This window comes from Sminthopsis crassicaudata, chromosome 1 (assembly GCF_048593235.1).
Source record: "Sminthopsis crassicaudata isolate SCR6 chromosome 1, ASM4859323v1, whole genome shotgun sequence".
Classification (NCBI taxonomy): Eukaryota; Metazoa; Chordata; class Mammalia; order Dasyuromorphia; family Dasyuridae; genus Sminthopsis; species Sminthopsis crassicaudata.
Window position 1 is genome coordinate 748,788,674 of NC_133617.1, and position 25,263 is coordinate 748,813,936.

At 54.0% G+C, this 25,263-nt stretch overlaps 1 protein-coding gene across 3 annotated transcripts in view; it reads right to left on the reverse strand.

Moving 5' to 3' along the window:
• Positions 1-12,830: 12,830 nt before the first annotated feature.
• The window catches only part of BICD2 (BICD cargo adaptor 2), a 53,374-nt gene continuing 40,941 nt past the window's right edge, over positions 12,831-25,263 (reverse strand). Inside the window, exons 5-8 of one of the 3 annotated variants that reach the window (XM_074284477.1) lie at positions 22,796-23,818; positions 20,988-21,139; positions 17,618-17,808; positions 12,831-15,122 (exon numbers count right to left, since the gene is read on the reverse strand). In XM_074284477.1, the coding sequence (XP_074140578.1) occupies positions 15,112-15,122; positions 17,618-17,808; positions 20,988-21,139; positions 22,796-23,818 (1,377 nt within the window). In that variant the 3' untranslated portion in view covers positions 12,831-15,111. Of the gene's footprint in view, positions 17,809-20,987; positions 21,140-22,795; positions 23,819-25,263 lie in introns of all 3 variants that reach the window. The other 2 variants (XM_074284476.1, XM_074284475.1) reach the window with 2 other exon arrangements.

Sequence of the window (25,263 nt, forward strand, 5' to 3'; positions counted from 1 at the left end):
CGTTGCCAGCCAATGTTATTTTCTATCATTCGCAGACGCTACTTAGTAAACATAGCTCTGGGCTGGACGTTAGGGCTACAAGGCAAGGGTGAAATGAATGCATTCCCTGCCTTTGTGGGCTTACTGTCTCCGGGGGTGAAAACAAAAGCAAAATTGGTATTAGCTACTAGAACCAAGCTCCGAATTGCTTGCTATTCACCCACCACAAGGGACAGAGAAAGCATGAATAAAATCTTGATTTGGTTGGAAAGAGGTAAGACTCTGGAGGCCTTTGTGGCCCCTTACCCTCTGCCAGCTTTGGCACATCTGGCCTGGGGCTGGCATGTTGTTGGTAGGCTTCCTACAAACCAAATGATCCCTCTCTGGCCAATCAAACCTGCTTCTCCCACACTCTTTCCCACTGGGTCAGAGGGCGCTGTGCATTAGGGAGCTGAGCAGGCTTGGCCAGAGCCTCAAAAAGGGAGGAGGAGGAGGAAGAGGAGGGCTCGGTCAATCTGTTTCTTTTCTTAGCTGAGGGCAACCCTTTAGTGATCAAGGCTTCTCCTTTTACCCGATTTGGAATCGGAGAAAGAAATGAACCTGTTCTCCCTGTCCTTGTGCAGGGGGAGAAGCTGGGCTTGGGAACAGAAGCCAGTCTCTTTGGGGCCAGTTCTGATGGTCTTGTGATGGAGAGAGCCTTCTGCACCCAGAGAGGACTGTGGGAACTGAATGTGGATCACAGTATTTTCACTTTTTGTTGTTTACTTGCATTTTATTTTCTTTTTTCTGGTTTGATTTTTCTTGTGCCGCAAGATAAAAATATGTATGTATATATTTATTTAACATTGCATTACTTGCCACCTAGGGGAGGAGGTGGGAAATTGGAACACAAGGTTTTGCAAGGATTTTTATTATGCTTTGGGAAAAAAAAATCTTTAAGCTTTTTAAAGCGAATTTTTAAGAGAAGCTAATTCAAAGACTGCAAGCCAAACACAAGTTAGCCACCTGACCTGGGCCTCAGTTTCCTAAAGTGGAGAAGGAGGCTTTGCCCTGGATAAGGGAGGGCCCTTCCAGCCAGAGTTCTCTGATTGCTATTTGGTGGATCAGGTGCCCAGATGTGTGAAACGGTTAATTCCAAAAGCCTTTACCCCGGAGCCTCATGATAGCAGGGAGGTGAGCCTGGGGAGGCTGCGCCGGGGAGCAGGTTGGGGCAGGTTTCGGCCCATCTTGAGAGAGCTTTGGCAGGTTGTGCTTGCTGGAGCTGGAGGCAGGAAGACGGGTTTTTTGTTGTTTCGCATGCAGTCCATGCAGACAACTGTGAAAACATGTTCTAAAAACAGCACCATCCTACATCTTAGAGGTTCTAATAATGTGCTTTCAAAACCGGACTCGTGATGAGTCCTCTTTGTCCAGCTGGAGGTTCGGGTGTCTCCCTCAGAAGTGGAGGGATCTAGCGGGCCTCCATCAGTCAGTAGGCTCTGTCCTCAGGGAACAGTCCGGAGCCAGGCCTAGCTGAGACCCAAGAACAGGAGCTTCCGGGGAACAGAGACCAGAGCCAGGCCTAGCTGAGACCCAAGAACAGGAGCTTCCGGGGAACAGAGACCGGAGCCAGGCCTAGCTGAGACCCAAGAACAGGAGCTTCCGGGGAACAGAGACTGGAGCCAGGCCTAGCTGAGACCCAAGAACAGGAGCTTCCGGGGAACAGAGACCGGAGCCAGGCCTAGCTGAGACCCAAGAACAGGAGCTTCCGGGGAACAGACACCGGAGCCAGGCCTAGCTGAGACCCAAGAACAGGAGCTTCTGGGGAACAGAGACCGGAGCCAGGCCTAGCTGAGACCCAAGAACAGGAGCTTCCGGGGAACAGAGACCGGAGCCAGGCCTAGCTGAGACCCAAGAACAGGAGCTTCCGGGGAACAGAGGCCGGAGCCAGGCCTAGCTGAGACCCAAGAACAGGAGCTTCCGGGGAACAGAGACCGGAGCCAGGCCTAGCTGAGACCCAAGAACAGGAGCTTCCGGGGAACAGAGACCGGAGCCAGGCCTAGCTGAGACCCAAGAACAGGAGCTTCCGGGGAACAGAGGCCGGAGCCAGGCCTAGCTGAGACCCAAGAACAGGAGCTTCTGGGGAACAGAGACCGGAGCCAGGCCTAGTTGAGACCCAAGAACAGGAGCTTCCGGGGAACAGAGACCGGAGCCAGGCCTAGCTGAGACCCAAGAACAGGAGCTTCCGGGGAACAGAGGCCAGAGCCAGCCCTAAAAGTAGAAGCTTCCAGAGAATGGAGGCCAGACCCAGTACGGGTCCTAGCTGAGGGGGAGTCCTAGCAGTCCTGGTAGGGGCTTCCAGTGGGTTTCTACACTTCCAGCTATGGGTTGACCACATAATTTGGTAGATGACTATATAAATTACTGATAAAATTGTTCATAATATTTTTTGTGATAGTTTGTATGATCCGAAGATCCACAAGTTCATCAGTCGTTTAAGGACATACAAAGCTAGGTGGTTCAGCGGAAGGAAGATCCAGCTTTAGACACTTAGTTGCACAGCGCCGGGCTAAGATACCATGTCACTTCCGATTCTTTTTTTTCCCCTGATGAGTCGATGGGGCCAGGTAACTTTCCCAGGATCATACGACTGGCGTCGGACTTGGACTCGGGTCCTCCTAATTCCCGGGCCAGCGCTCTCCACCGCGCCAGCTGACTGCCCTTGGAATGTTTTTAAATGTATAAAATAAAACAAGCGATTATGAAGGAAAGATATCAAAATATTAAAAAAAAAAAAAAAAAAAAAAACAACTTTAAGATCATTCCCAGATGCTCCAAGACCCCCGCACTAGCTGGTTTCCAGGGCGCCGTCTCTCCCACGCGTGGGGCCTCCCAAATCGCCGCCCGAAGCCCCCTCCACAGCAGGGATCTGGGGACCAGGAGTGAGGTTTGGGGGCGCTAAGTCACCGGAGGTTCGGTTGTGTTGAAGGAAGGTCCCCGTGAGGCGGCGCCTCCTGAACCCGCCCCTTGGGGAAGGGATCTAGGAGAAATAAGGGGTCTTCGCCTCCGGGTTTTTCAGAGTCCCAAGTGCGCCCGGGGAGGAGACTATACAGAGAAGGGGAGAACTTCCGGGGAGGAAATCCACCTGGGCATGACTGTGTGCTCTGGACTCCCCCAAGCCCTGAATCCACGTTATGTGGGGGGCGCCCCAGCGCTCCCACGTGCTCCCCACTCTCTGGGCTTCACACCCTGTCCCTTCTGCTCCCTCCCTCCGGGGAACCCTGGCTGATCTCCCCGGGTGTGTGCAGGGGAGGGGGCGGGGAGGCCCGGCTGTTTTGTTTTGTTTCCCTGGAAGGTTAGAGAGGGGAGCCAGCAGGGATGGGGGAGCAGCGCCATCTGGTGGACACCTTGTGGTGCTACCAGTGAAGATGTCTGCTGGGAGAAGCCGAGTTTCCCTTCCCTATGAGGGGCCTGCGCACCCGGACTGAACTCGCGTGAAGCATCTTGGGACCGCGGAGGCCTCCGGACAATCCCTCCCTTTGCACAGAGGAGGCCACGCGGCCCGCGGAAAAGGGAGCAGAGCCAGGCTTCGGGCCGGGCCAGGGGCCGCCCAGCTCGCGGGCCTTCCTTGGGACCACCGGGCTCCGTTGGCGGGACTCCGACAGGCCGGGACGGGAGTGACCTGCTCAGGGAGGGGAGAAAATGAAGCAGTTGGGCCGGGCTGGAGAGGACGCAGGCCAGAGAGACCAGGCCCGGGTGGCAAACCGCAGGGACAAGGCCCGGTCGGTCATTTCTTCCCAGGATGGAAGACTTTGGCCTCAACCGATCACACCCAGAAAACCAGAGGGATGAGCCAGGCGGCCGCACAAAGCCTTCCCTCGCCGATCACACCGGGAAAACCAGAGGGATGAGCCAGGCGGCCGCACAAAGCCTTCCCTCGCCGATCACACCGGGAAAACCAGAGGGATGAGCCAGGCGGCCGCACAAAGCTTCCCTCGCCGATCACACCGGGAAAACCAGAGGGATGAGCCAGGCGGCCGCACAAAGCTTCCCTCACAGATCACACCCGGAAAACCAGAGGGATGAGCCAGGCGGCCGCACAAAGCTTCCCTCGCCGATCACACCCGGAAAACCAGAGGGATGAGCCAGGCGGCCGCACAAAGCTTCCCTCGCCGATCACACCCGGAAAACCAGAGGGATGAGCCAGGCGGCCGCACAAAGCTTCCCTCGCCGATCACACCCGGAAAACCAGAGGGATGAGCCAGGCGGCCGCACAAAGCTTCCCTCGCCGATCACACCGGGAAAACCAGAGGGATGAGCCAGGCGGCCGCACAAAGCTTCCCTCGCCGATCACACCCGGAAAACCAGAGGGATGAGCCAGGCGGCCGCACAAAGCTTCCCTCACCGATCACACCCAGAAAACCAGAGGGATGAGCCAGGCGGCCGCACAAAGCTTCCCTCACCGATCACACCCAGAAAACCAGAGGGATGAGCCAGGCGGCCGCACAAAGCTTCCCTCGCCGATCACACCGGGAAAACCAGAGGGATGAGCCAGGCGGCCGCACAAAGCTTCCCTCGCCGATCACACCGGGAAAACCAGAGGGATGAGCCAGGCGGCCGCACAAAGCTTCCCTCGCCGATCACACCGGGAAAACCAGAGGGATGAGCCAGGCGGCCGCACAAAGCTTCCCTCGCCGAACACACCGGGAAAACCAGAGGGATGAGCCAGGCGGCCGCACAAAGCTTCCCTCGCCGATCACACCCAGAAAACCAGAGGGATGAGCCAGGCGGCCGCACAAAGCTTCCCTCGCCGATAACACCGGGAAAACCAGAGGGATGAGCCAGGCGGCCGCACAAAGCCTTCCCTCGCCGATCACACCCGGAAAACCAGAGGGATGAGCCAGGCGCCGCACAAAGCTTCCCTCGCCGAACACACCGGGAAAACCAGAGCGATGAGCCAGGCGGCCACACAGCTTCCCTCGCCGATAACACCGGGAAAACCAGAGGGATGAGCCAGGCGGCCGCACAAAGCTTCCCTCGCCGATCACACCGGGAAAACCAGAGGGATGAGCCAGGCGGCCGCACAAAGCTTCCCTCGCCGAACACACCGGGAAAACCAGAGGGATGAGCCAGGCGGCCGCACAAAGCTTCCCTCGCCGATCACACCCAGAAAACCAGAGGGATGAGCCAGGCGGCCGCACAAAGCTTCCCTCGCCGATAACACCGGGAAAACCAGAGGGATGAGCCAGGCGGCCGCACAAAGCCTTCCCTCGCCGATCACACCCGGAAAACCAGAGGGATGAGCCAGGCGCCGCACAAAGCTTCCCTCGCTGAACACACCGGGAAAACCAGAGCGATGAGCCAGGCGGCCACACAGCTTCCCTCGCCGATAACACCGGGAAAACCAGAGGGATGAGCCAGGCGGCCGCACAAAGCCTTCCCTCGCCGATCACACCCGGAAAACCAGAGGGATGAGCCAGGCGGCCGCACAAAGCCTTCCCTCGCCGATCACACCCGGAAAACCAGAGGGATGAGCCAGGCGGCCGCACAAAGCCTTCCCTCGCCGATCACACCCAGAAAACCAGAGGGATGAGCCAGGCGGCCGCACAAAGCTTCCCTCGCCGATAACACCGGGAAAACCAGAGGGATGAGCCAGGCGGCCGCACAAAGCCTTCCCTCGCCGATCACACCCGGAAAACCAGAGGGATGAGCCAGGCGCCGCACAAAGCTTCCCTCGCCGAACACACCGGGAAAACCAGAGCGATGAGCCAGGCGGCCACACAGCTTCCCTCGCCGATAACACCGGGAAAACCAGAGGGATGAGCCAGGCGGCCGCACAAAGCCTTCCCTCGCCGATCACACCCGGAAAACCAGAGGGATGAGCCAGGCGGCCGCACAAAGCCTTCCCTCGCCGATCACACCCGGAAAACCAGAGGGATGAGCCAGGCGCCGCACAAAGCTTCCCTCGCCGATAACACCGGGAAAACCAGAGGGATGAGCCAGGCGGCCGCACAAAGCCTTCCCTCGCCGATCACACCCGGAAAACCAGAGGGATGAGCCAGGCGGCCGCACAAAGCCTTCCCTCGCCGATCACACCCGGAAAACCAGAGGGATGAGCCAGGCGCCGCACAAAGCTTCCCTCGCCGAACACACCGGGAAAACCAGAGCGATGAGCCAGGCGGCCACACAGCTTCCCTCACCAATAACACCGGGAAAACCAGAGCAATGAGCCAGGCGGCCGCACAAAGCTTCCCTTGCGGAAGGGAAAAACGACAAGAAAGAAAAGTGCAAACAACCAGCTTCCCTCCACTCTCGGACTCCTTAGTTCCGCGGAGGGGACATTTTCCATCACGAGTCTTTTGGCGTTCCCTTGGATGGCTTCATTGCTGAGAAGAGCCGAGTCCGCCAAAGCTGAGCATCGCAGCCGCTGCTCTCTCTGTACGGCGCTCTCCGCTTCTGCTTCCCTCACCATCAGTTCACATAACTCTTCCAGGTTTTTCTGAAGTCTGCCACGCACAATAGTATTCCACTAATACTCCCCTCTATACCACGATTTGTTCACTTGTCCCCCAACCGGTGCGCATTCGCTTGATTTCCAGTTCTTTGCCCCCACACAAAGAGCGGCTCTATAGGATTTGCTCAAGTGAGTCTTTTCTTCTTTTTTATGGTCTCTTTGGGATACAGACCTAACAGTGGTGTTGGTGGATAAAGGGGACGCACCGTGGTACAGCCCTGTGGGCAGTTTCAAGGGGGAATTGCTGAATCTAGAACCGTTGGACCAGTTCACAACTCCACCAACAATGCATTGTATTCCAATTTTCACTCCATCCTTCATCTCCCATCTTCTTCCACATGGATCATTCTCCTTTTCTATCATAGGAGTTTAGTTTTTAAAGGGCAGAAGAGAAATAGGAGGAATGTTAAAGAGGTTCAAGGGAGGTTTTGGGGGGACCAGGAAGGCATTAGAAAATGAGCCAGGAGAAAGAGATTGAAATTAAGGGAAAGCATGGGGATTACAGAGGGGGAACAATCTTGGAGAAGATGGGATGCAGTGGGAGCACTCAATGAGATGGAGAACTCAGCCTCGGAATAACGCCCTCTCATCATATGAAACAGGAGAAGGGGGGAAGAGTCACCCCAGTGATAGATGTGGAAGAGGGAAAAAGAGTGGGCTCACGACAAATGGCCTTGATTTTTCTTGCAAAATACGAGGCATGGTTATGAGAGAGTGGGGTTAGGGAGAGCCAGGGAAGGTTTGAGGAGGGATGAGAAAGTTTGGAACTGTGGAGAGTGTGCATGTGAGCTGATAAGGGAGGTATAGCAGGATAGCCTCACAGCAGCGAGGGCCCACTTGAGGTTGAGCAACAAATTTACAGTAGACGCAATCAGAACAATTGCGTGATTTTCTCTACCTCTGTTCAGTGCAACTCTATAGAAGGGAAGGTGATAAATGGCTGGGCATCATCAGTGATTTTTTTTTTTTTTTTTTGGGGGGGGGAGGACACTATTCCAATAGCATTTTATTTTAAAATGTTTAAATTTGATTTTACCAATTATACGTAAAAACATAGTTTTCAACATTCATTTTCTAATTAAATAATTTTGCAAAGCAGATGCATGGGTAATTTGTCCAACATTGAACCTCGCAAAACCTTGTGTTCCAAATTTTCCCCTCTTTCCCCCCACCCCCTCCCCAAAGGGCAGGTAGTCCCATACATGTTAAACATGTTAAAATACATCAACATTCATTTTTGTAAAATCTTGAGTCTCAATTTTCTTTCTTCCTCCCATCTTTCCCTTTCCCTTCCCCAAGACAGCGAGCAATCAAATGATATGTTAAGGTTAACACAAGAGGGGACAATGTAAAGTTGAAGAGATTCAACGCAGGCTCAAGATGTGGAGAAGGGAAGTGGAAGGCTAGTGGAGGGGAAATGACCTGGGAGAGGATTAAGGGGTCAACATCGTGGATGAAAGGTAGGATTATATAAGGGAAAGCAGAGGGAAAAGTGAAAAGATTATGATCAGATAAGGATATTTCAGAACTCTTGAACTTGGAGGTGGTATATTTATATAATATGTAATATTATATAAATATATAATATATAAACCATATAATCATTATATATTTAATTATATTAATTATTATTATTGATAATAATAAATAATAAAATTATTATTAATTTATATTTATATAGAAATATATAATTATTTAATATATAAATTTTATAATCATTATATATAATGTTATATATTTATATAATATATAATATATAAATTATGTAATTATAATAATTATTATATATGTTATATATATTTATATCATATATATATATATATATTTTTTTTTTTTTTTTTGCTGAGGCAATTGGGGTGACTTGCTTAGGGTCACACCCCTAGGAAATGTTGAGTGTCTGAGGCCAGATTTGAACTCAGGTCCTCCTGACTTCAGGGCTGGTGCTCTATCCCACTGCCCCATTTGGAGGTGGTATATTTATGATGGCAAGATGAAAGCTGAGATCTCTGTATATGGCTAAGGGGAGGAGCTCATGGGAAGTGAGTAAGTTACTGAATGTTAAGAGTATTTGAGAGAAGATCACTAATATGATGAAGTCGCCTAGTAGAAGGGCAGGCATTGGGAAGGAGAATAAAGCCATCAAACTCATAGAGGAAGGAAGGAGAGTGACCTGGGGTTCTATTAAGTGCTGTGCCACAGTTCCCTTTTAATGTCCTGACCCAGTTTCCCTAATTGTCCTACTCAGTTACTCTGCCTCAGGTTATAACCATTCCCACTTAATATTTGAGAGGATAAAGGTCCTCTCTCTTAGACATCATTAGAATATCAGTACCTCCCTCCATCATGTCACCCTAGGTACCTCCCCCGTTATGTCACGGTTCTTGTAGCCCTATACAAGAATCTTGTATCTGACATTCACTGTTGGATTCTTGGAGACGATAGTCTCATTCAGCCCTGGGACCAAAGCCTGGATCCATTTGGTCCCAGTAAATCTTTCCCTTTCAAATAAATAAAACATTAAAAACTCTCCAATTTCTACCTTGCCTCTTTGGCATTACATAAAGACTAGGTTGGGTGATATGCATGAAGAGCACAAACCTCACAGGTTACCAAGTGATGGAGGAATGGGAAGAACCTGGAAGTGAACAATAGGGAGCAAGGAATATTCCAACTCCCTGACTGGACCAATGAGCTGAAGACAACGAGTGAAAGTGTAGCCCACACTGGAAAAGGAGGCTCAGGGAGACTGTGGACATACCCACGTGTGCAGGTACACATGTATGCATGCACATGATGGGGGCAGTAAGAAGTAGGAAGAAACTGTATTCCAAGCAAGAGCAACGGGAAGCCTGTGCCCAGCTGCCAGGGGCTTTGGGTTGCAGTGGAATTGTTTGTTTGACCTTACAGATAAGAAGTTTACCAAGCAGAAGAAACACTTGGTAAGAGCCTGAATTTTATTTATTTCAAATACAGAAAACATTGATATATTCTTACAAGGTGAGTAGACACTTTTGAAACTCCAAAGGCAGCATTTTATTTCCTACCTGGAAGCACAAGTCCCTCCCCTGATTCCTTATTAATTGGATGTCACAGAAGTTGCAAGACATGAATCTCCATCCTCATTACATTGCCTGTCCCTGCCCCCAGGGAGCTTCCATTCTGGAAGGGGAGGGAGATAATAGAGGAGGGTTAGGGGCAAAGAACAAAAGATTCTTTTCAAATCTCAGGCTATGGCTCTGGATTACAAAAGCCAGTCCCTGTCCCCAAGGAGCTTTCATTTTTTTGGTGGAATATCACTTCCACCCTTGATGATTATTCCTGGATGTCCTTCTGAGTTTCAGTTTTCTAATTTAAGTTTCATTTCTCTATCCTTCAGTTATTGGAGTCCAGTCATCTCACACACTCTTATCCTTCAGTCACTGGGGCCTAGTGACCTTATTCACTCTCTCCTCCAGTCACTGGGGCCTAGTGACCTTATTCACTCTCTCCTCCAGTCATTGGGGCCCAGTCATCTCACACACTCTTATCCTTCAGTCATTGGGGCCTAGTGACCTTATTCACTCTCTCCTCCAGTCATTGGGGCCCAGTCATCTCACACACTCTTATCCTTCAGTCATTGGGGCCTAGTGACCTTATTCACTCTCTCCTCCAGTCACTGGGGCCCAGTGACCTTATTCACTCTCTCCTCCAGTCACTGGGGCCCAGTGACCTTATTCACTCTCTCCTCCAGTCACTGGGGCCCAGTGACCTTATTCACTCTCTCCTCCAGTCACTGGGGCCCAGTGACCTTATTCACTCTCTCCTCCAGTCACTGGGGCCCAGTCATCTCACACACTCTTATCCTTCAGTCTTTGGGGCCCAGTGACCTTATTCACTCTCTCCTCCAGTCACTGGGGCCCAGTCATCTCACACACTCTTATCCTTCAGTCACTGGGGCCTAGTGACCTTATTCACTCTCTCCTCCAGTCACTGGGGCCTAGTGACCTTATTCACTCTCTCCTCCAGTCATTGGGGCCCAGTCATCTCACACACTCTTATCCTTCAGTCATTGGGGCCTAGTGACCTTATTCACTCTCTCCTCCAGTCATTGGGGCCCAGTGACCTTATTCACTCTCTTCTCCAGTCATCTCACACACTCTTATCCTTCAGTCTTTGGGGCCCAGTGACCTTATTCACTCTCTCCTCCAGTCACTGGGGCCCAGTCATCTCACACACTCTTATCCTTCAGTCATTGGGGCCTAGTGACCTTATTCACTCTCTCCTCCAGTCATTGGGGCCTAGTGACCTTATTCACTCTCTTCTCCAGTCATCTCACACACTCTTATCCTTCAGTCTTTGGGGCAAATAATGCCCATTTCCTACTCCAAACTCTATTATTCTAGGGGAATAACTCTGAAATTGCATCTAAACTCCTCCACACTCTGGCCTTTTATTTTGAAGCCTTAATTCCCATTCCTTCTCTCAATCCCCAGACTAGACACTTCCCCACTTCCAGATATTTGCAGACTTCTTCCCCTGCCAACCCCCCCCCCCCAACCTCTCCCTCTTCCCCCTCTCCAATTACCTTGAAGGCCGGGCTCAAGTGCTCCCATGGATCCCTTTTCATCCCCATGCATGAAGCGCTCTTTCCTCAAATTACTGGCGTTTACAGGGATCTAAAAAGGCAAAGCCTTCCTCCTTCCTCCTCCTCGGCCACTAGTAAGTTGTGCAGTATAAACATCCAATAATTTGAATTGAAATTCAAATGGAAATTGATTCCCAGAGGTAGAAATAATGTGGTTGCCACAGGGATGTGTGTATTCCCGGGCATCCAAAAAGGGAGCTTAGAGGGTTAAAGGCCGAACAAAAATAGTGATCATCAGATGGGACATCTGGTTCTTTTATATGCAGGGTTGAACCAATCTTGATGGCACGGGATGCTCATGACTCCTCCCGTCTCCTGCCCAATGGTGCATCAGATGGGCAGAAGCACATTTGGCTTTGGCTTTTAAAGCAGATGTCTGCTCTTAAAGGACTTCTGGAACCCCATGAACAGAGATGAGAATAGTGAGAACAAGGTCAACTGCCCCCATCTAGGGGGGGCAGGTCAGACAAGAGGATGGTTAACAGCTCACTACCTCCCTGCCTTCCACACCAGGAGGGTAGGAATACCCCGGGAAACAGCAACTTATTTGTAAAACTGACTTCACTCACTGATACCAGGAGCTTTTTGTATGGTAAGAGAGAAAGGGAAGTTTATTCCACGAGCCAGCTGCCACCCCGTGCCCCTTCCCCATTTCAGCCAGCTGTACCCAGGAGCTCAATTACCTCATTGTAATTGTTCATAAATCCATATTTTCAACTCTCCAAGAAGACTGGCTATGAGCCCTTTAAATTCTGGAGCAATTCTCCAAAGGAGGTCAAAGGTAAAACCAATATGGAGCATGCTATTTACAACTACTTCCCCCTTTTTTTAGGGGAGGGGTAGCAAAGGACTGAAAGATAAATCGGGGAATGGCTAAAACAATGTATGTGACTCTTGCTGCGTTCTAAGCCATGAGAATTGGGAAGATTCATATGAACTGAGCAGACATGGAAGGAGCAAGCTTTAATGAGCACAAACCTATAAATTAAGGAAGCCAAACTCTGAGTAATCAGAATAAACAAAGAGAGGTGGGAAGCACAAGGCAGATGCATGATCAGTAGGGAAACCATCAAAGCCGGGAGACTCTACTACCTCCTGGTAACTCTGGGCATGCCCCACCCATTCCTGGGCCCCTTTTCCTCACCTGGGAAGAAAAAGGGGGATTGCCCTGGAAGGCGGTCAAGGTCCTTGGCAGCTCCAAGCCTCTCATCCCACCAGTGTGGTATTATTGGTCATTTTTACTTAATCTTTGCTACAAAGGAGAGTTCAATTTGGGGTGTGAGTGTGGGGTGAGCAGGGCTGTCTGGATTCAAATAACTGATATAAATGCAAAATGCATCCATGAAACATCAGCAAACTTTAGGCTTACATTAGGTCTACACCTGCATTTTCCTAGCTGGGCTCTCTTTGTAAAAAATGCATTTTCTTTCTTTCTTTCTTTCTTTTTGGAGTCTTCCATCTATCACTTGGATCTGTGAGCTCATTGGGAGGTTCTCCACTTACTGTTAATTAGCGCCCTCTGTCCATCTCTTTTCAACTCCTGGGCTTAAGTCTTCTAGGTTCCCATAGAGAAGCATCAGGAAAATGAGGCTGGTGGGATGATGGATAATTATGACTAGATAACCTTTCAGGTCATCTCCACGCCCAAAGGCTCAGAAAATCCCAAACCGCAATTCCCAAAGAGTTCTCGTGGATCAGAATTCAATATGAAAAATACGAGAGATCCAAGACACATTTTAATCTTTAAAAAATTTTTTTTATTATCGAATAACTGCCAACGTGACTCTTTACACAGGCCGGCTGTTTTCTATAAATATTGGTTTGGGATTAATTTAAAAGTCATACTTTTGCACTCCCTAGACAACAGAGAGTTACCCAATCGTGAAAATTAGACTCTTTGAGAGTTCTCGTCCTCATTCTTTCTCCTCCTTTCCCCAAAGAATGAGGACGCTTTAGCCTCTTCGGGTCTGTGTAAAGGTTCCTTGGCAGGAGTACATGCATATGACTTTAAAATAAAGACCAATAATCCGCCGCTAAAGGTAATGCACAGAGAACAGAGAATACAGTACGTAGACATCATTTCAAATAAATACCCACATATAGACAGATGAAGTTATTTTAAATGCAACAATATTTCTTATAAATCAATACTGTAACAGAAGGTGAAAATAGAGAAGTCCCCACATCTAGGAATAATAATGTTTATTCCAGCAAACAGAACTCATTTGTTCCTGCCATTTATATTATTATTATTTATTATTATAATTTGTACTTTTTTGAGGAAAAAATGCCTCCTTCTTCCTCCCGAAGTACCAATTTAATCATTCCCACCAGCTTCAACAAATGTCCTGAGCCACTGGGCCCTGACTTTTGTTGATGTCTTTTTTTGTTTGTTTGTTTTTCGTTTCTGTTTCCTGAAATTACAATGATTAGATACCACATGCAAGAGAAGATATTAATGTCTCGCCTTCACATTCGCAAAGAATACTAATGGTTAACCCATGCCCACCGCTGCTGCTACAGAAAGCGAACAGAAGATCCACAGCCAACACCCATCGGTGCCGCAACCAGAAACGTCCTCCTTCTTTTGCACAGCTTGCTTCTTTGTTCAGTAAGTCCATTTGGTTCCCAAAGTGTATTCAATGTTTTGCATTTGCTTTTCTTTCTCAAGCCCTGAATTTGCCAGGATCTGCCTGGTAAAGTATCACTGACTAACAGAATTTTGCACAATTTCTCATCTCTCGCGGGATACGAAGAGACCCATTTTCAAAAACAAATGAGCTGAGGCGCTTGCTTTACTTTGTCTTTATTGCTCCACATCTTCCCAATTCCCAACCAGCTCGACCCGGTTCCTTTTTTTTTTTTCTCTAGACTAAAACTATATCTTAGGATTCTCCCTCAAATTAGCAAAGGCACTACTGGCAACAATGAATAACAAAAAGGCGTTGAAATTGAACACCCTATAATTGACAACTTTAGAATTTTTCTTTCTAAATGTACCATAATTTGGCACAACAAACAAAGAGGTAACGAAACAATTCCAATTTGGAATTTCACTGGTACAGTTGTAGAAAATTCTGTTAATCAGTCATGCTTCCCAACCTCCTCCAATCCAGAATCTCTGGAGTTTGCAGGTAATACTACTGCTTTCATCGCTTTAATTTTATTTTTCAAGTGCCTATTACTGTTTTAACCAGAGCAAAGTCAAGTTTCTTCTTGTTACATTGAACTATTCCTAAGAATAATAATACAATATGAAAAAACCCCAGAATTTGAATACCCTGGATTTCTTAATGAACATGGCAGTTAAAAATCAGTCATTTAAAACATAAACCATAACATTTCATAATTAAAAAAGGCTGCTGAAGCACAGCACGTAACAGTTTAGCAGAGCCGCCCCCCCACTGGAGCCGGGGCGCTCATCTAAACGGAGTCTAGAGCAAAAACAACCCCGAAAAGCTTACAGATTTCTGCAACATGCCTCTGGAGAAATCAACAAGTACAAATGCATGGAGACCTACCGTGAGCATAAACCATTGCTTCGCATAGATCTTTTCTACATGAGGAATTAAGGAAGCTAATACAATATCAAAATATCAAAAGTGCACAGGTTTAACAATCAGATAAGAAAGGAATATAGGTAACAACCAAAATGGCTTCCCCCGACGGTCCCCCCCCTCCTCCCGGCCCCCCGACCCCGTCCGAACATTTCTAGTAGACTCATTGTTTGTTTGAAGGCGGCTTCTTCAGCACTTGTAAAAAATTTTTCCTGCAGCAACATCGGCACATGAGGCGTGCAGATTTTCTTTTTCCAACCCAGGATATGCAATTTTGAAAATAAGCGCAGGTAGTTTATTCATGACAAAAAGAAAAAAAGAGAGAGTGGAAATTTGGGATTTCGTCCATTCCTTTGGGCAACCAGAACTCCCTGGGCTGGCTTAGCCACCAGCATGAACAGTTTTAAGAAAGTTGCAATTTGAGCGAGGGCACTGTAGGCCAATTCCATCTCCGGGCACTACTCTACAGCTGAAAATGAGGGGGAAAAATGAAATCACATTAGAAAAAACAGGTTACTTATCCCGCTAAGAGGTCTGACATCTTAATACTGATAGCGCCGGGAGAGCTACAGAGCGGGTTAGTGTGATGGCGAGAGAGGACCCGACGGTCTGTCTGTTAGAGGGGCGGCCCCTGAGCCGGCAAAGAGAGAAGGGGGCTGCCCAAGCACTGGAAACTGAGCCCAGGGACGATGGGCTGGGGCTCATCATTTGCTGAAGAAAAGATTTCTTACAAGTACTGAATGGAGAGGCTGCAGGAGCAAGGGGCCGGCTGGGAGGAAGCATCAGAAGAGTTTATCAGTGAAGTTAAACGGTCTCTGGAAAAACATGCAGGAAGTGTGGGTCATGCGGGCCAGCGCCGAAATCCAACCGACAAGAGCCTGCTCCAGGAGGTAGTGACGGCTGAAGAAATTTCCCATGTTAAGAATCCCAAAGAGCCGAGTAAGTAGAGGTGAGGGCTGGACACAGACCAAGCTCAGGAGCAAAGAGCCAAGAACACACAAGCCCCGCGATGCTTCCCTAGGAGCCTCATCTACACGTGCACACACACTGGGGGGATGGACTTTTTTTTTTTTCCACAGCCTGTTTTGGACCCAATCACAAACGTTTGGCTACTACTTGAACAGTCACATCACCTCAGGTCCCCGTAACACTGATGATGATCCCTTTTTACCAAAATCTCAGGGACTGGGAAAGTCACCGTGGGCTGGACGCCTCGTCTCCTGAAATTTGTCTTTGTACCCACTGGGCTGGGGGTCAGAGCCTGAGGCCCACCAGGACTCTGTGTGTGTGTGTGTGTGTGGCTTCCTGCCCAAAGGGAAGCCCCTGAGACTGACAGGGCCGCGGTGGGGGCAGGGGCGATTGGTAGAGTAGCAGAATGAGTACATCGGCTCCTAAAATAACAAGCGGCTCACCGGCAAAATGAAAAGTTTGAATTTATGAAAATGAGCGCTTATTATAGGAGACAGACTATGTACTGAGCTTTCTTGCTCTTTTTTTCAGACCTCAGTTATTTACTAAGAAAATTTAGTTATTGGGGAAAAAAAAAAAAATTAAGACCAACCCCCCTCTTCTCCAATCTGCTGCCCCTTACATCACACCCACATGAGCGATTTCCATTCTTTAGGATATTCCAGATGTAAAAAAAAAAAATTTAAAAAGGGAGGGCAGTATTCCCCATGGAAAAGGGAAATAAGAGCCAGGCACTTAAATAAAAATCAAAATCTTGTGCCTCCTCGGGCCTCACCAATCCCCCAACCCCACTCCAGAAGCAGTGGTTTCCAGGCTTCCCTGGCTCTCCAGACACCAGTCCCAGAGATCTTTTTGTTTCATTGGAAATTGGGCTCAAGTGCCTAAAAGTCTCCCAGCAAGTCCCGGGGTCACCAGATTTCTCCGGGAGGCGCAGGGCCTTGCAAAGGAGCCGGCCTTGGCCAGATGAACTTCCCCTGCTTCCGGCTGGCTCTGGGTGAGTGTTTAAAGGATCCTTTCTTGGTCACTTGGAAAGCCTGCTCCCCGAGGGGCGGGGCTAACGCCCACTCAACACAGTCCGGGGAGCAGGGTCCCCTCTCGGGCATCCCTACCCCTACCCACCTAACTAAGCTCATGCGTGGACGGCCTGTGGACACAGCTTTTCTTCTCCTAAATTCGCATGCTGCAAGAGACTACCTAAGGCTGGCCCAAGAGCCGTCGGGTGACCCAGAAACTACGTCAACATACACCCTACTACCTTACGTTGTGTTCCCGAAGGGGTCCAATTGCATAACTTGATAATCTCTACATAAAACATGAAATGTGCAAGTTTGGGAGGCCCGGCTACCTCCGGCCACATCCCGGAAGCCCCCGTCACCCTTCCTTCTAAGGGCTGTCCGGTGTCTTGACTCCCACTGACGGACAACTCATCCAACTACCATTAAATGCAGGGCCCGGTCTCCCGGGACTCCCGCCTCCATTTCTGGGGCCACCTCATCAGCTCCAGCCCGCCGGGCAATCGGATGTGTGCTTAACGTAGCTCGGGAAGGGGCGGAGGTCATGTTTGTGCTCTACGCTACAGCCAGGGCCACCCAACGTACAACAGGTTCGGGACCGCTCCCTTTAATAGAAAAGGAAAAAAAAAAAAGAAGCTCCCCCCCATCCACAGTCACGAGGGGAGGGTCCGCTCCCCACTCCAATAACCCGGGACTAGGGACGTCCCCTCGCGGATGCTCCTGGCCAGGAGGCGGGCGCAGCGGGTGTGACGGGGCGGGAAGGACAAAGAGCGGGGCCTCTCCCTGCAACGTTAGTGGGCGCTAAGCGGACAACGGAGAAGCCAGCGGACAGGGGGTGCGCCCGGCCCCGCGGCACCCAGAGCCCCCTAGTCGCAGTAAATCTTATACTTCTCGCTGCAGAACACCTGGCCGCCGAGCACGGCCCCCTCGGGCCTGTCCGCGCAGGAGCGCAGGTGACTTACGCTTGGGGTACTGCTCTTGCCTTTGGAGGCGGACTTGGTGCGCCCCCTCTTGGCCTGCTCGTGGTCCAGCTCCAGGTGCTCCAGCCGCTGGGTCAGGGCCAGCTTCTGCTGAATGGCCATGCGCAGCAGCGAGTTCAGGGTCTTCTTCTCGTCCTCTGCGGCCGCCAGCTGACGCTGCATCTCGTCCAGCTGCGTCACGTACTCGTCGCACCTGCAACGACAAGGGATGGGAGGCGCCTGAGAGGAGACTCTGGAGAAGGCCGAGAGAGACCCTGCGGCCCCCGGGGAGAGGCCCAGACCGAGAGGGAGAGGAGACCCTGCGGCCCCAGGGAGAGGAGACCCTGGAGAAGGCTGAGAGAGACCCTGCGGCCCCCGGGGAGAGGCCCGGACCGAGAGGGAGAGGAGACCCTGCGGCCCCAGGGAGAGGAGACCCTGGAGAAGGCTGAGAGAGACCCCGCAGCCCCCGGGGAGAGGCCCGGACTGAGAGGAGACCCAGCGGCCCCCGGGGAGAGGCCCGGACCGAGAGGAGACCCCGCGGCCCCCGGGGAGAGGCCCGGACCGAGAGGAGACCCCGCGGCCCCCGGGGAGAGGCCCGGACCGAGAGGAGACCCCGCGGCCCCTGGGGAGAGGCCCGGACCGAGAGGAGACCCCGCGGCCCCTGGGGAGAGGCCCGGACTGAGAGGAGACCCTGGAGAAGGCTGAGACCCCTGGGGAGAGGCCCAGACTGAGAGGAGACCCTGTGGCCCCCGGGGAGAGGCCCGGACCGAGAGGAGACCCCGCGGCCCCAGGGAGAGGCCGAAGCTGGGACGTCCGAAGCTTAGTTCAGGAGAGGGCCGTGAGGTGGAAAGGCTGCCAGCCCTGGGCCCCGACGGCCCTTCCCCCCTGGCCTCTAACACTGCCCACGGGCAAAAGGAGCGGGCCCAGCCCCAGTCACGTTACTAGCTTAAACCTGCCTCAGTGTCTTCATCTATAAACTGGGAAGAGCAGCAGCTTCCTCTTAGGGTTTTAAGAGAAGCTGGAATGAGATAAACCTTGAAGTGTTGTGTTCACTCTGGCTGGCACCCCCAGCGGCCCCTCCCCAGTTAAGAAGCCTCCCACACCCAGGCCAGCCTGGGCGGGACGTTTGAAATGGCAGGATCCCGAGCTGACCACCGGGGGGAGACAGAACCCAGCGGAGTGGTCCCACCTCCTGCTTCCATTCTCTCCCAGCGGGTGCACAGGCTCGGAGGGGCCCGCGTGTCATGGGGCAAGGGGGCGGGATTTGAACTCGGAGCTTCCTGCCACCCTGTGCTGCCCCGAGCCCGATACCGGCCTTGGGCAAACAGCTCCCGTTTCCATCTCGCTTCCAAGTTGACTTTTGCCCCCGCTGCCCCGAGGGAGGCCGGCAGGAGAGGCCGGAGGGTCGGGGGTCAGCAGGGATGGCCTTGTCTCAGAGGTCAAGCAAAGGCTCCACAAGGAGGCCGCCGGTCTCCGACCCCCCCCCCCCCCCCCCCGCTCTCCGGACGGAGGGCAGCACGAGGGGTGGCCAAGCGACCCTGTGGCAGCCCTTCAGCTCCCACGTATGTGTCCTGTCTGGAGCTCGGCGGGCGCCCCCAGGGCCGGCGCTGCCTTAACCAGGCCCTGTGCCAGGAAACTGCCGAGAAAGCGCTGGCACCAAGCGGGGGCAGGCGCCGCGGCCGGAGATGGCGGCCTGCCGGAACGGCCCCCGGCTTCCTCCCGGGCCGGCCCTCCCAGAGACCACAAGTCTGGGGATCTCCCAGAGATCCTAGCTGTGGGTCGCTGGCAAGGTGTCTAGCGGCAGAAGAGCTGGGTGCGAATCCCGCCTCGACCCTGGGCAAGCCCCCTGCGCCCCCCAGGATGGGGAATGAGAGCTCGATTCCGTTACGGAAGGCCCCTTCCAGAAGCCTAGCTCTAGGACGACCCAAAGAAATGCCACGTTCCCTTCTAAAAGAAGGCCCCAGGGCCCTGAAAAGGGGAACCCAAACAGCTTCCGAGTGTGACGGAGCTGGGCGGGTGCCGGGGCCAAGAGAAGTGCCATGCTCACGCCCCGGGAGGAGCTCAGCGAGGCTGCTGGGTCCGGGCGGCCGGAGGTCCCGGGCCGGCCCTCCCCACATCAGAGGCTTCCTCCAGCGCTGGCACGCCAGCAGCTGTGCCCCTGTGGACTCGCCCTGCATTCCAAGCCTAATTAAAGGGCTCCTGCCACCTGGTGAAAGCCTGGGCCCGTCCTCCCTGGGAGCCTCCCCCGGCTCCGAGCTCCCCCCTTGGGTGACACATAATGGGATCAGCCGCGGCTCCAAGCAGGAAAGCCGCCCCCCCCCCCTCGGCCCCTCAGCAGCGGCAACGTGAGAACAGCATTAAGGGAGAAATCCCTCCGTCCTCCCCCGGCACCCTCCTGCACCTCCCACCCCCCTCTCCCCACCGGCTGGGGCTCCCTGCTGGCCTTAGCAAGGCCCCCCCAAGTTCTCAGGGGAGACGGACAATGAGGCCGGCCCTGCCCGGGCTCCCCAGGGAGCCCTCTGCCCTCAGCTCCTTCCTACGGCTCGGGAGGATAGCCGGACGCCAGGGTCTGGCGTGTCACGGCCCGGCTCAGATCTCCCTGGCGGGGAAAAGGCAGCTCTGGGCCTGGCAGGGCAGCCCGTGGCCGCCGCCGCCCCCCTCCTCCCGCGCCGGGCCCAGCTCGGGGTCTCCCCACAGGGTGATGTCATCTCTCCCTTGAAAACCAGGCCAGAGTTAAAAGTCTGATTTCAGAGCCGGCCGCCTGGGGGCTCGGGGGTGTGAGTGGGGGGCCAGGCCGCCCCCGGGGAAAAGTCAGGAAGCCAAAGTCCGTTTCTTCCCTGGCAAAGGTTAGGCGCAGCCCGTGGAGCCCGGTGTCCCCTGAGAAATGCCCTGGGAAAGGCCACCGGGCGAGCTCCTGCCACGAGAACCGACTCAGGAGCGGCTGATGAGGAGATTGTGCTTTAAGGTGACAACAGACACTCACCCCCCCTTTACCAGGGATGATCGACAACCTGGGGGGGCAGGTACAGTGCTGGAACTGGGGCCCAGAAGAGCCCTGTGACTCGGGCTGCTGCCCAGGCAGCAGTGGGCTGGCACAAGCCCCCACCCCCGGGCTCCCCCTTGGTGGGCGGCACACAGGGATCGGAGCTGGACCCCACATCCTTGCTCTGAAGCGGATGCCCCTAGACAGGCTGCTTCGCTTTCTCTACCTCAGTTTCCCCCTCCATAAAACGGGACACCAACAACAGCCCTCTCACAGGACTGCCGCGAGGGCCGAACAAGACGAGGGGGGTAACTGCCGGCTACCTCTGCGCGTGCCCTAGCCCTGGAGGATCAGTGTGCGGACGCCGCCCCGCCCCCGCCCTCCCGTGCCCGTGAGCTCGGCGCCGTTACCTGGTGGCGAACATGGCCCGCAGAGAGGAGAAGGTGGCGGCGTCCTCCTTGAGGGCCTTCAGCTCGTTGCGCAGCTTCATCATGGTCTCCGTCACCATGGCCTTCTCGTTCTCGTACTTGCTCTTCAGGTTAGCCAGGGCGACCTCGGCCGTCTGGGGAGGACGGAGGGCAGAAGTCAGCGAGGGACGCGGCCTGGGGCTCAGGGCAGCTGGTCGTCCCCGGAGCCAGCAGCCGCCTAACCTCAAGCGGCCTCTGGGAGCTGGAAGGGTCCAGCCGGGTCGCCCCCGCCCCCCGCCAAGCCCTCCCTCCACCTGCCTGCTGTGGGGTCACCCCAGCCTCTGCTCGACGGCCTCCGGGGAGGGTAGAACTCTGAGTAAGAAGCCTGCTTCTCCGGAAAGGCTGAGACAGGTTGGAGAAAGGACTTTAATTCCTGGAAGTCTGCTGGGGCAAGGGTGCGAGCGATTGTCCCAACAAGGCCAGGACTACCCCCGGATCCCTCCCCAACTATGAGGCTCCCGCCGGGCGAGGGCCCGAGCCAGCCGCTTTCTTGGGTACGGGGCTGCCCGCTTTGTGGGGACCAGGGATCGGCTGCCCTCGGATCACAGCATCAGAACTGGGGGCCCCAGGGCCACCGTCCCTCCCACCTCTCATGTGACAGGGCAAACGGAGGCCCAGAGCGGCCGCAGCATCACGGGACATCACGGGCTCTGGCCTCCTAGGCCCATCGTCTTATTCTACAGACGGGGGCCCAAGGCCCAGTGAGCTGCTCGGAGACCCCCAGGAGTGTCAGGCCGGAGACCCCCGAACCACGCTGGCCTTGACGGCAGCTTACTTCCAGGGCCCCGCTTAGTTATGACCGATAACGGGGAGGGAGTAACGAGCCGAGGCACAAGCGGCCCAACATGCTCCCGGGCCGGCAGCGGCCCGGCCTCCCTGCCGTGACCCCAGCGGTTGGCCCGCCACAGTTGGGCGGCCAGACCTGCCACGGCTCCCCCCATACAAGGCAGCCAGGGGCAAGAATTCCCGCGTCTCACTGAGGAGTCTCGAGTCCGAGCCATTATGAGATAGCTCCCATCTGTCTACACTGGCCTTCGGCAGGTCTCGGCGACCAGATCCTTACTGGTCGCCATCTTGGATTTTCCTCCCCTAACCGGCAGAAGGCGCACCCCGGAGGGCCAGGAGCACTCACCGCCTTCTCCTCGGTCCAGCCCAAGGACAACACTGGCTTGCCCGGTTTACTGTAAGGAGCCTTTCCCTGTCCCCGACACCATTCCTCCCAAACACCTTCCCTCACCCCCCGGGGAAGACAAAGTGCCCTTCACCAAGATCGCAGGCCCAGCGCAGTGGCCCAGAGAGGAAGGGCAGCGGTGCCCAGCAGAGGGGAGGCCCTTAACGAATGCCCACTGGTCAATTAAGGGCAGCAAAGAGCTAGAGACCAGGGAGCCACCGAACCGTCAGCTGGGACGCGGGAATCGCTACCCAAAAGCTGACTGGGAGCACAGGCTGACCGTACTGCACGGAAGAAGGGGGAAGCAGCGGAGGGGAGCCTGGGAGGACGCCCACGAGGAGCACCTCCGGCCCCTCCGGCCAAAGGCATCGGGCTTACTGGGCTGGAACGGGAGGGGGCCCGTCCCTGAGAACGGCAGGGCTGGCGGGGATGGAGCCCGGCCTAGATGTCATCGTGACAGCGGCCCTGAGCCCCGGGTCCGGGAGAGAACCCTCTGGCTCCGGGGCTTTTTCTGGAGGTCAGTCTACCTTCCCTCTCTGTGCTGCACGCGCCCCTCTCGCCCACTGGCCCCCGCCCTTACCTGCTTGTTGGCCTTGAGCACGGTCCTCAGGGTGGCGATCTGCTCGCGCTTGGTGCTCAGCAGGGACTTGAGCTTCAGGATCTCCTCCATCAGCGCCTCCTTGTCCTTGTCCACCACCGGCCCCAGCTCCTGCGTGGCCACCCGCTGGCGGGACAGCTCCACGGTGCGGTCCACGGCGGCCTGCAGGTGCTTGATCTGGTCACGGATGATGGCGATCAGGTTGTAAATGTTCATGGGCTCCTTGCGGGGGTCGGACACGGGGGACGGCAGGGAGGAGCCGGGGGAGGGCGAGCTGTCTCCGCTGCCGCCCTCCACCTTGCCCAGGTCGATGGCCAGGAGCCCCTTGGAGAGCAGGATGGGCGAGCGCCGGCCCTTGCCCTCGGGACTGATGCGCCCGCCGCCTTTGCCCTCCTTGTAGTAATCCAGCATGACCCTGTTGGGGGTCTCGTTGTTGCACATGCAGACGTGGTGATAGAGGTTGGCCAGCTCCTCGCTGAAGGTCACCAGCTCGTCCTGGGCCACGCTCAGGCTGCCCTGCGTCTCGCCGGCCACGTCGCTGACCTTCTTCAGCTCCTTCTCCAGCCGGGCGGCATGCTCCCGCTCCAGCCGGCCGGCCTTCTCCAGCAGCGCCACCTTCTCCGCCAGGCTCTGGCCCTCGCTCTCGTAGCGGCTCCGCTCCTCCGCGTACCTGGCTTCGCACGCCTCGTAGCGGCTCTTCAGGCCCTTCAGCTCCTCCCTCAGCTCGCCCATCTCGGCCATGGCCACCTTGTACTTGCACTCCAGGATCTCGGGCCCGTTGATGTCCACCTCGTAGTAGTCGCCGTCCTCGTGGCTGTCGCGGTCCTTCTCGTTGTCCAGCGCCGACTGGCGCTCCTTGCTGACCTGGAGCTTCTTCATGGCCGTGAGGTTCTCCGTGAGACGGCTGACCTTCTCGTGCTGCTCCGACAGGGCTCCCCGCGTGCACTCGAGCTGCTTCTGGGACTCCTGCAGCGACGACAGGAGGTTCACCTTCTCCCGCTCCATCTGAAAAAAGCACAAAGCGAGACTCCAGCTGCCGTTTGTCTCGGCTCAGAGGCGGGCAGTGGGCCCGAGACAGCCTGGGGAACGGACACAACGGACCCTCCCACGCCAGGGCTCCGAGCAAAAGCAAGGCAGCCTTCCCTTGTGCCCCTCCAAATAACGGGAAACTGACAAATGGCCAAAGGACATAAACAGATAAATTTTCAGAGGAAGAGATTAAAACCATTTCTAGTCATGTGAGGAAATGCTCTAAATCGCTATTAATTAGAGAAATGCACATTTACATGTGGGTCTCAGGGGTCTCAGACTGGCTAAGATGACAGGAAAGGGAATGATGCATGTTGGAGGGGACGTGGGAAAACTGGGACACTGGTACATTGTTGGTGGAGCTGTGAAAGGATCCAGCCATTCTGGAGAGTGATCTGAATTATGCCCAAAAGGTTATCAAACTGTGCCTACCCTTTGATCCAGCAGTGTTTCTACCGGTCCTGTGTCCCAAAGAGATCTTAAAGGAAAGAAAGGGGCCCACATGGGCACAAATGCCTGGAGCAGCCCTTTTTGTAGTGGCGAGAAACTAGAAATTGAGTGGCTGCCCATCAGTTGGGGGAATGGCCGAGTAAGTTAGGGCCCATGAATGTCGTGGACTATTCCTGTTCTGTAAGAGACGATTTCACAGAGGCCTGGGAGACTTACAAGAACTGATGCCGAGGGAAGTGAGCAGGACCAGGAGCTCACGGTCCCCGGCAACGAGCAGATCATCCACCGTGGGGGCTCGGCTCTTCTCAACAATTCTAATAGACTTGGAATGGAAAGAGCCACCTGCACCCAGAGAGGGGACTAGGGGACGGCACGTGCATCACAGCAGGGGATCTTCCCCTTCCGGGGGGTTATTATTAGCTTTTTTTTCTTTCTCATTTTCCCCCTTTTGACCTGCTTACTGTCTTGGGAGATGGAAAGGGGGAAGGAAAGGGAGAAAATTTGCAGGCACGAGGTTTTGCAAAAGTCAGTGTTGTATTTGGAAAAATAAAATACCATTAAAATTTTTTAAACATTAGCAAAGAATAATAATAATAACAATAATAATAATAATAATAATGGCAATTAGAGATTCACAGTCATTTCAGAAACAAATGGCCACGACGTGGTCCTGCCTCTTCCTCACGAGGCTGGCAGAGGGATGGGAGCAGGAGGGGCCACCGCAGGCCTTCTCCTCTGCTCCCCCGCTTGGGATCCCCCGGTAACTCGGTCCCCTTATGGTCACTAGCTGTGGAGGGTCTGCCCGTCTAAGAGTCCCCGCAGACCTGGCTAGCTGCGCGCTGCCTCAGCGGCAAGGACCGGGCCAAAGGGACGCCCGCCTCCCCTCCTCCCCAAGGAGCCCTTAGAGCATTAAAGACCGCTCGAGGGCTCTTCCGGGACCTTCAGGATGCCGAGAGCTGTTAGGGCTCCTC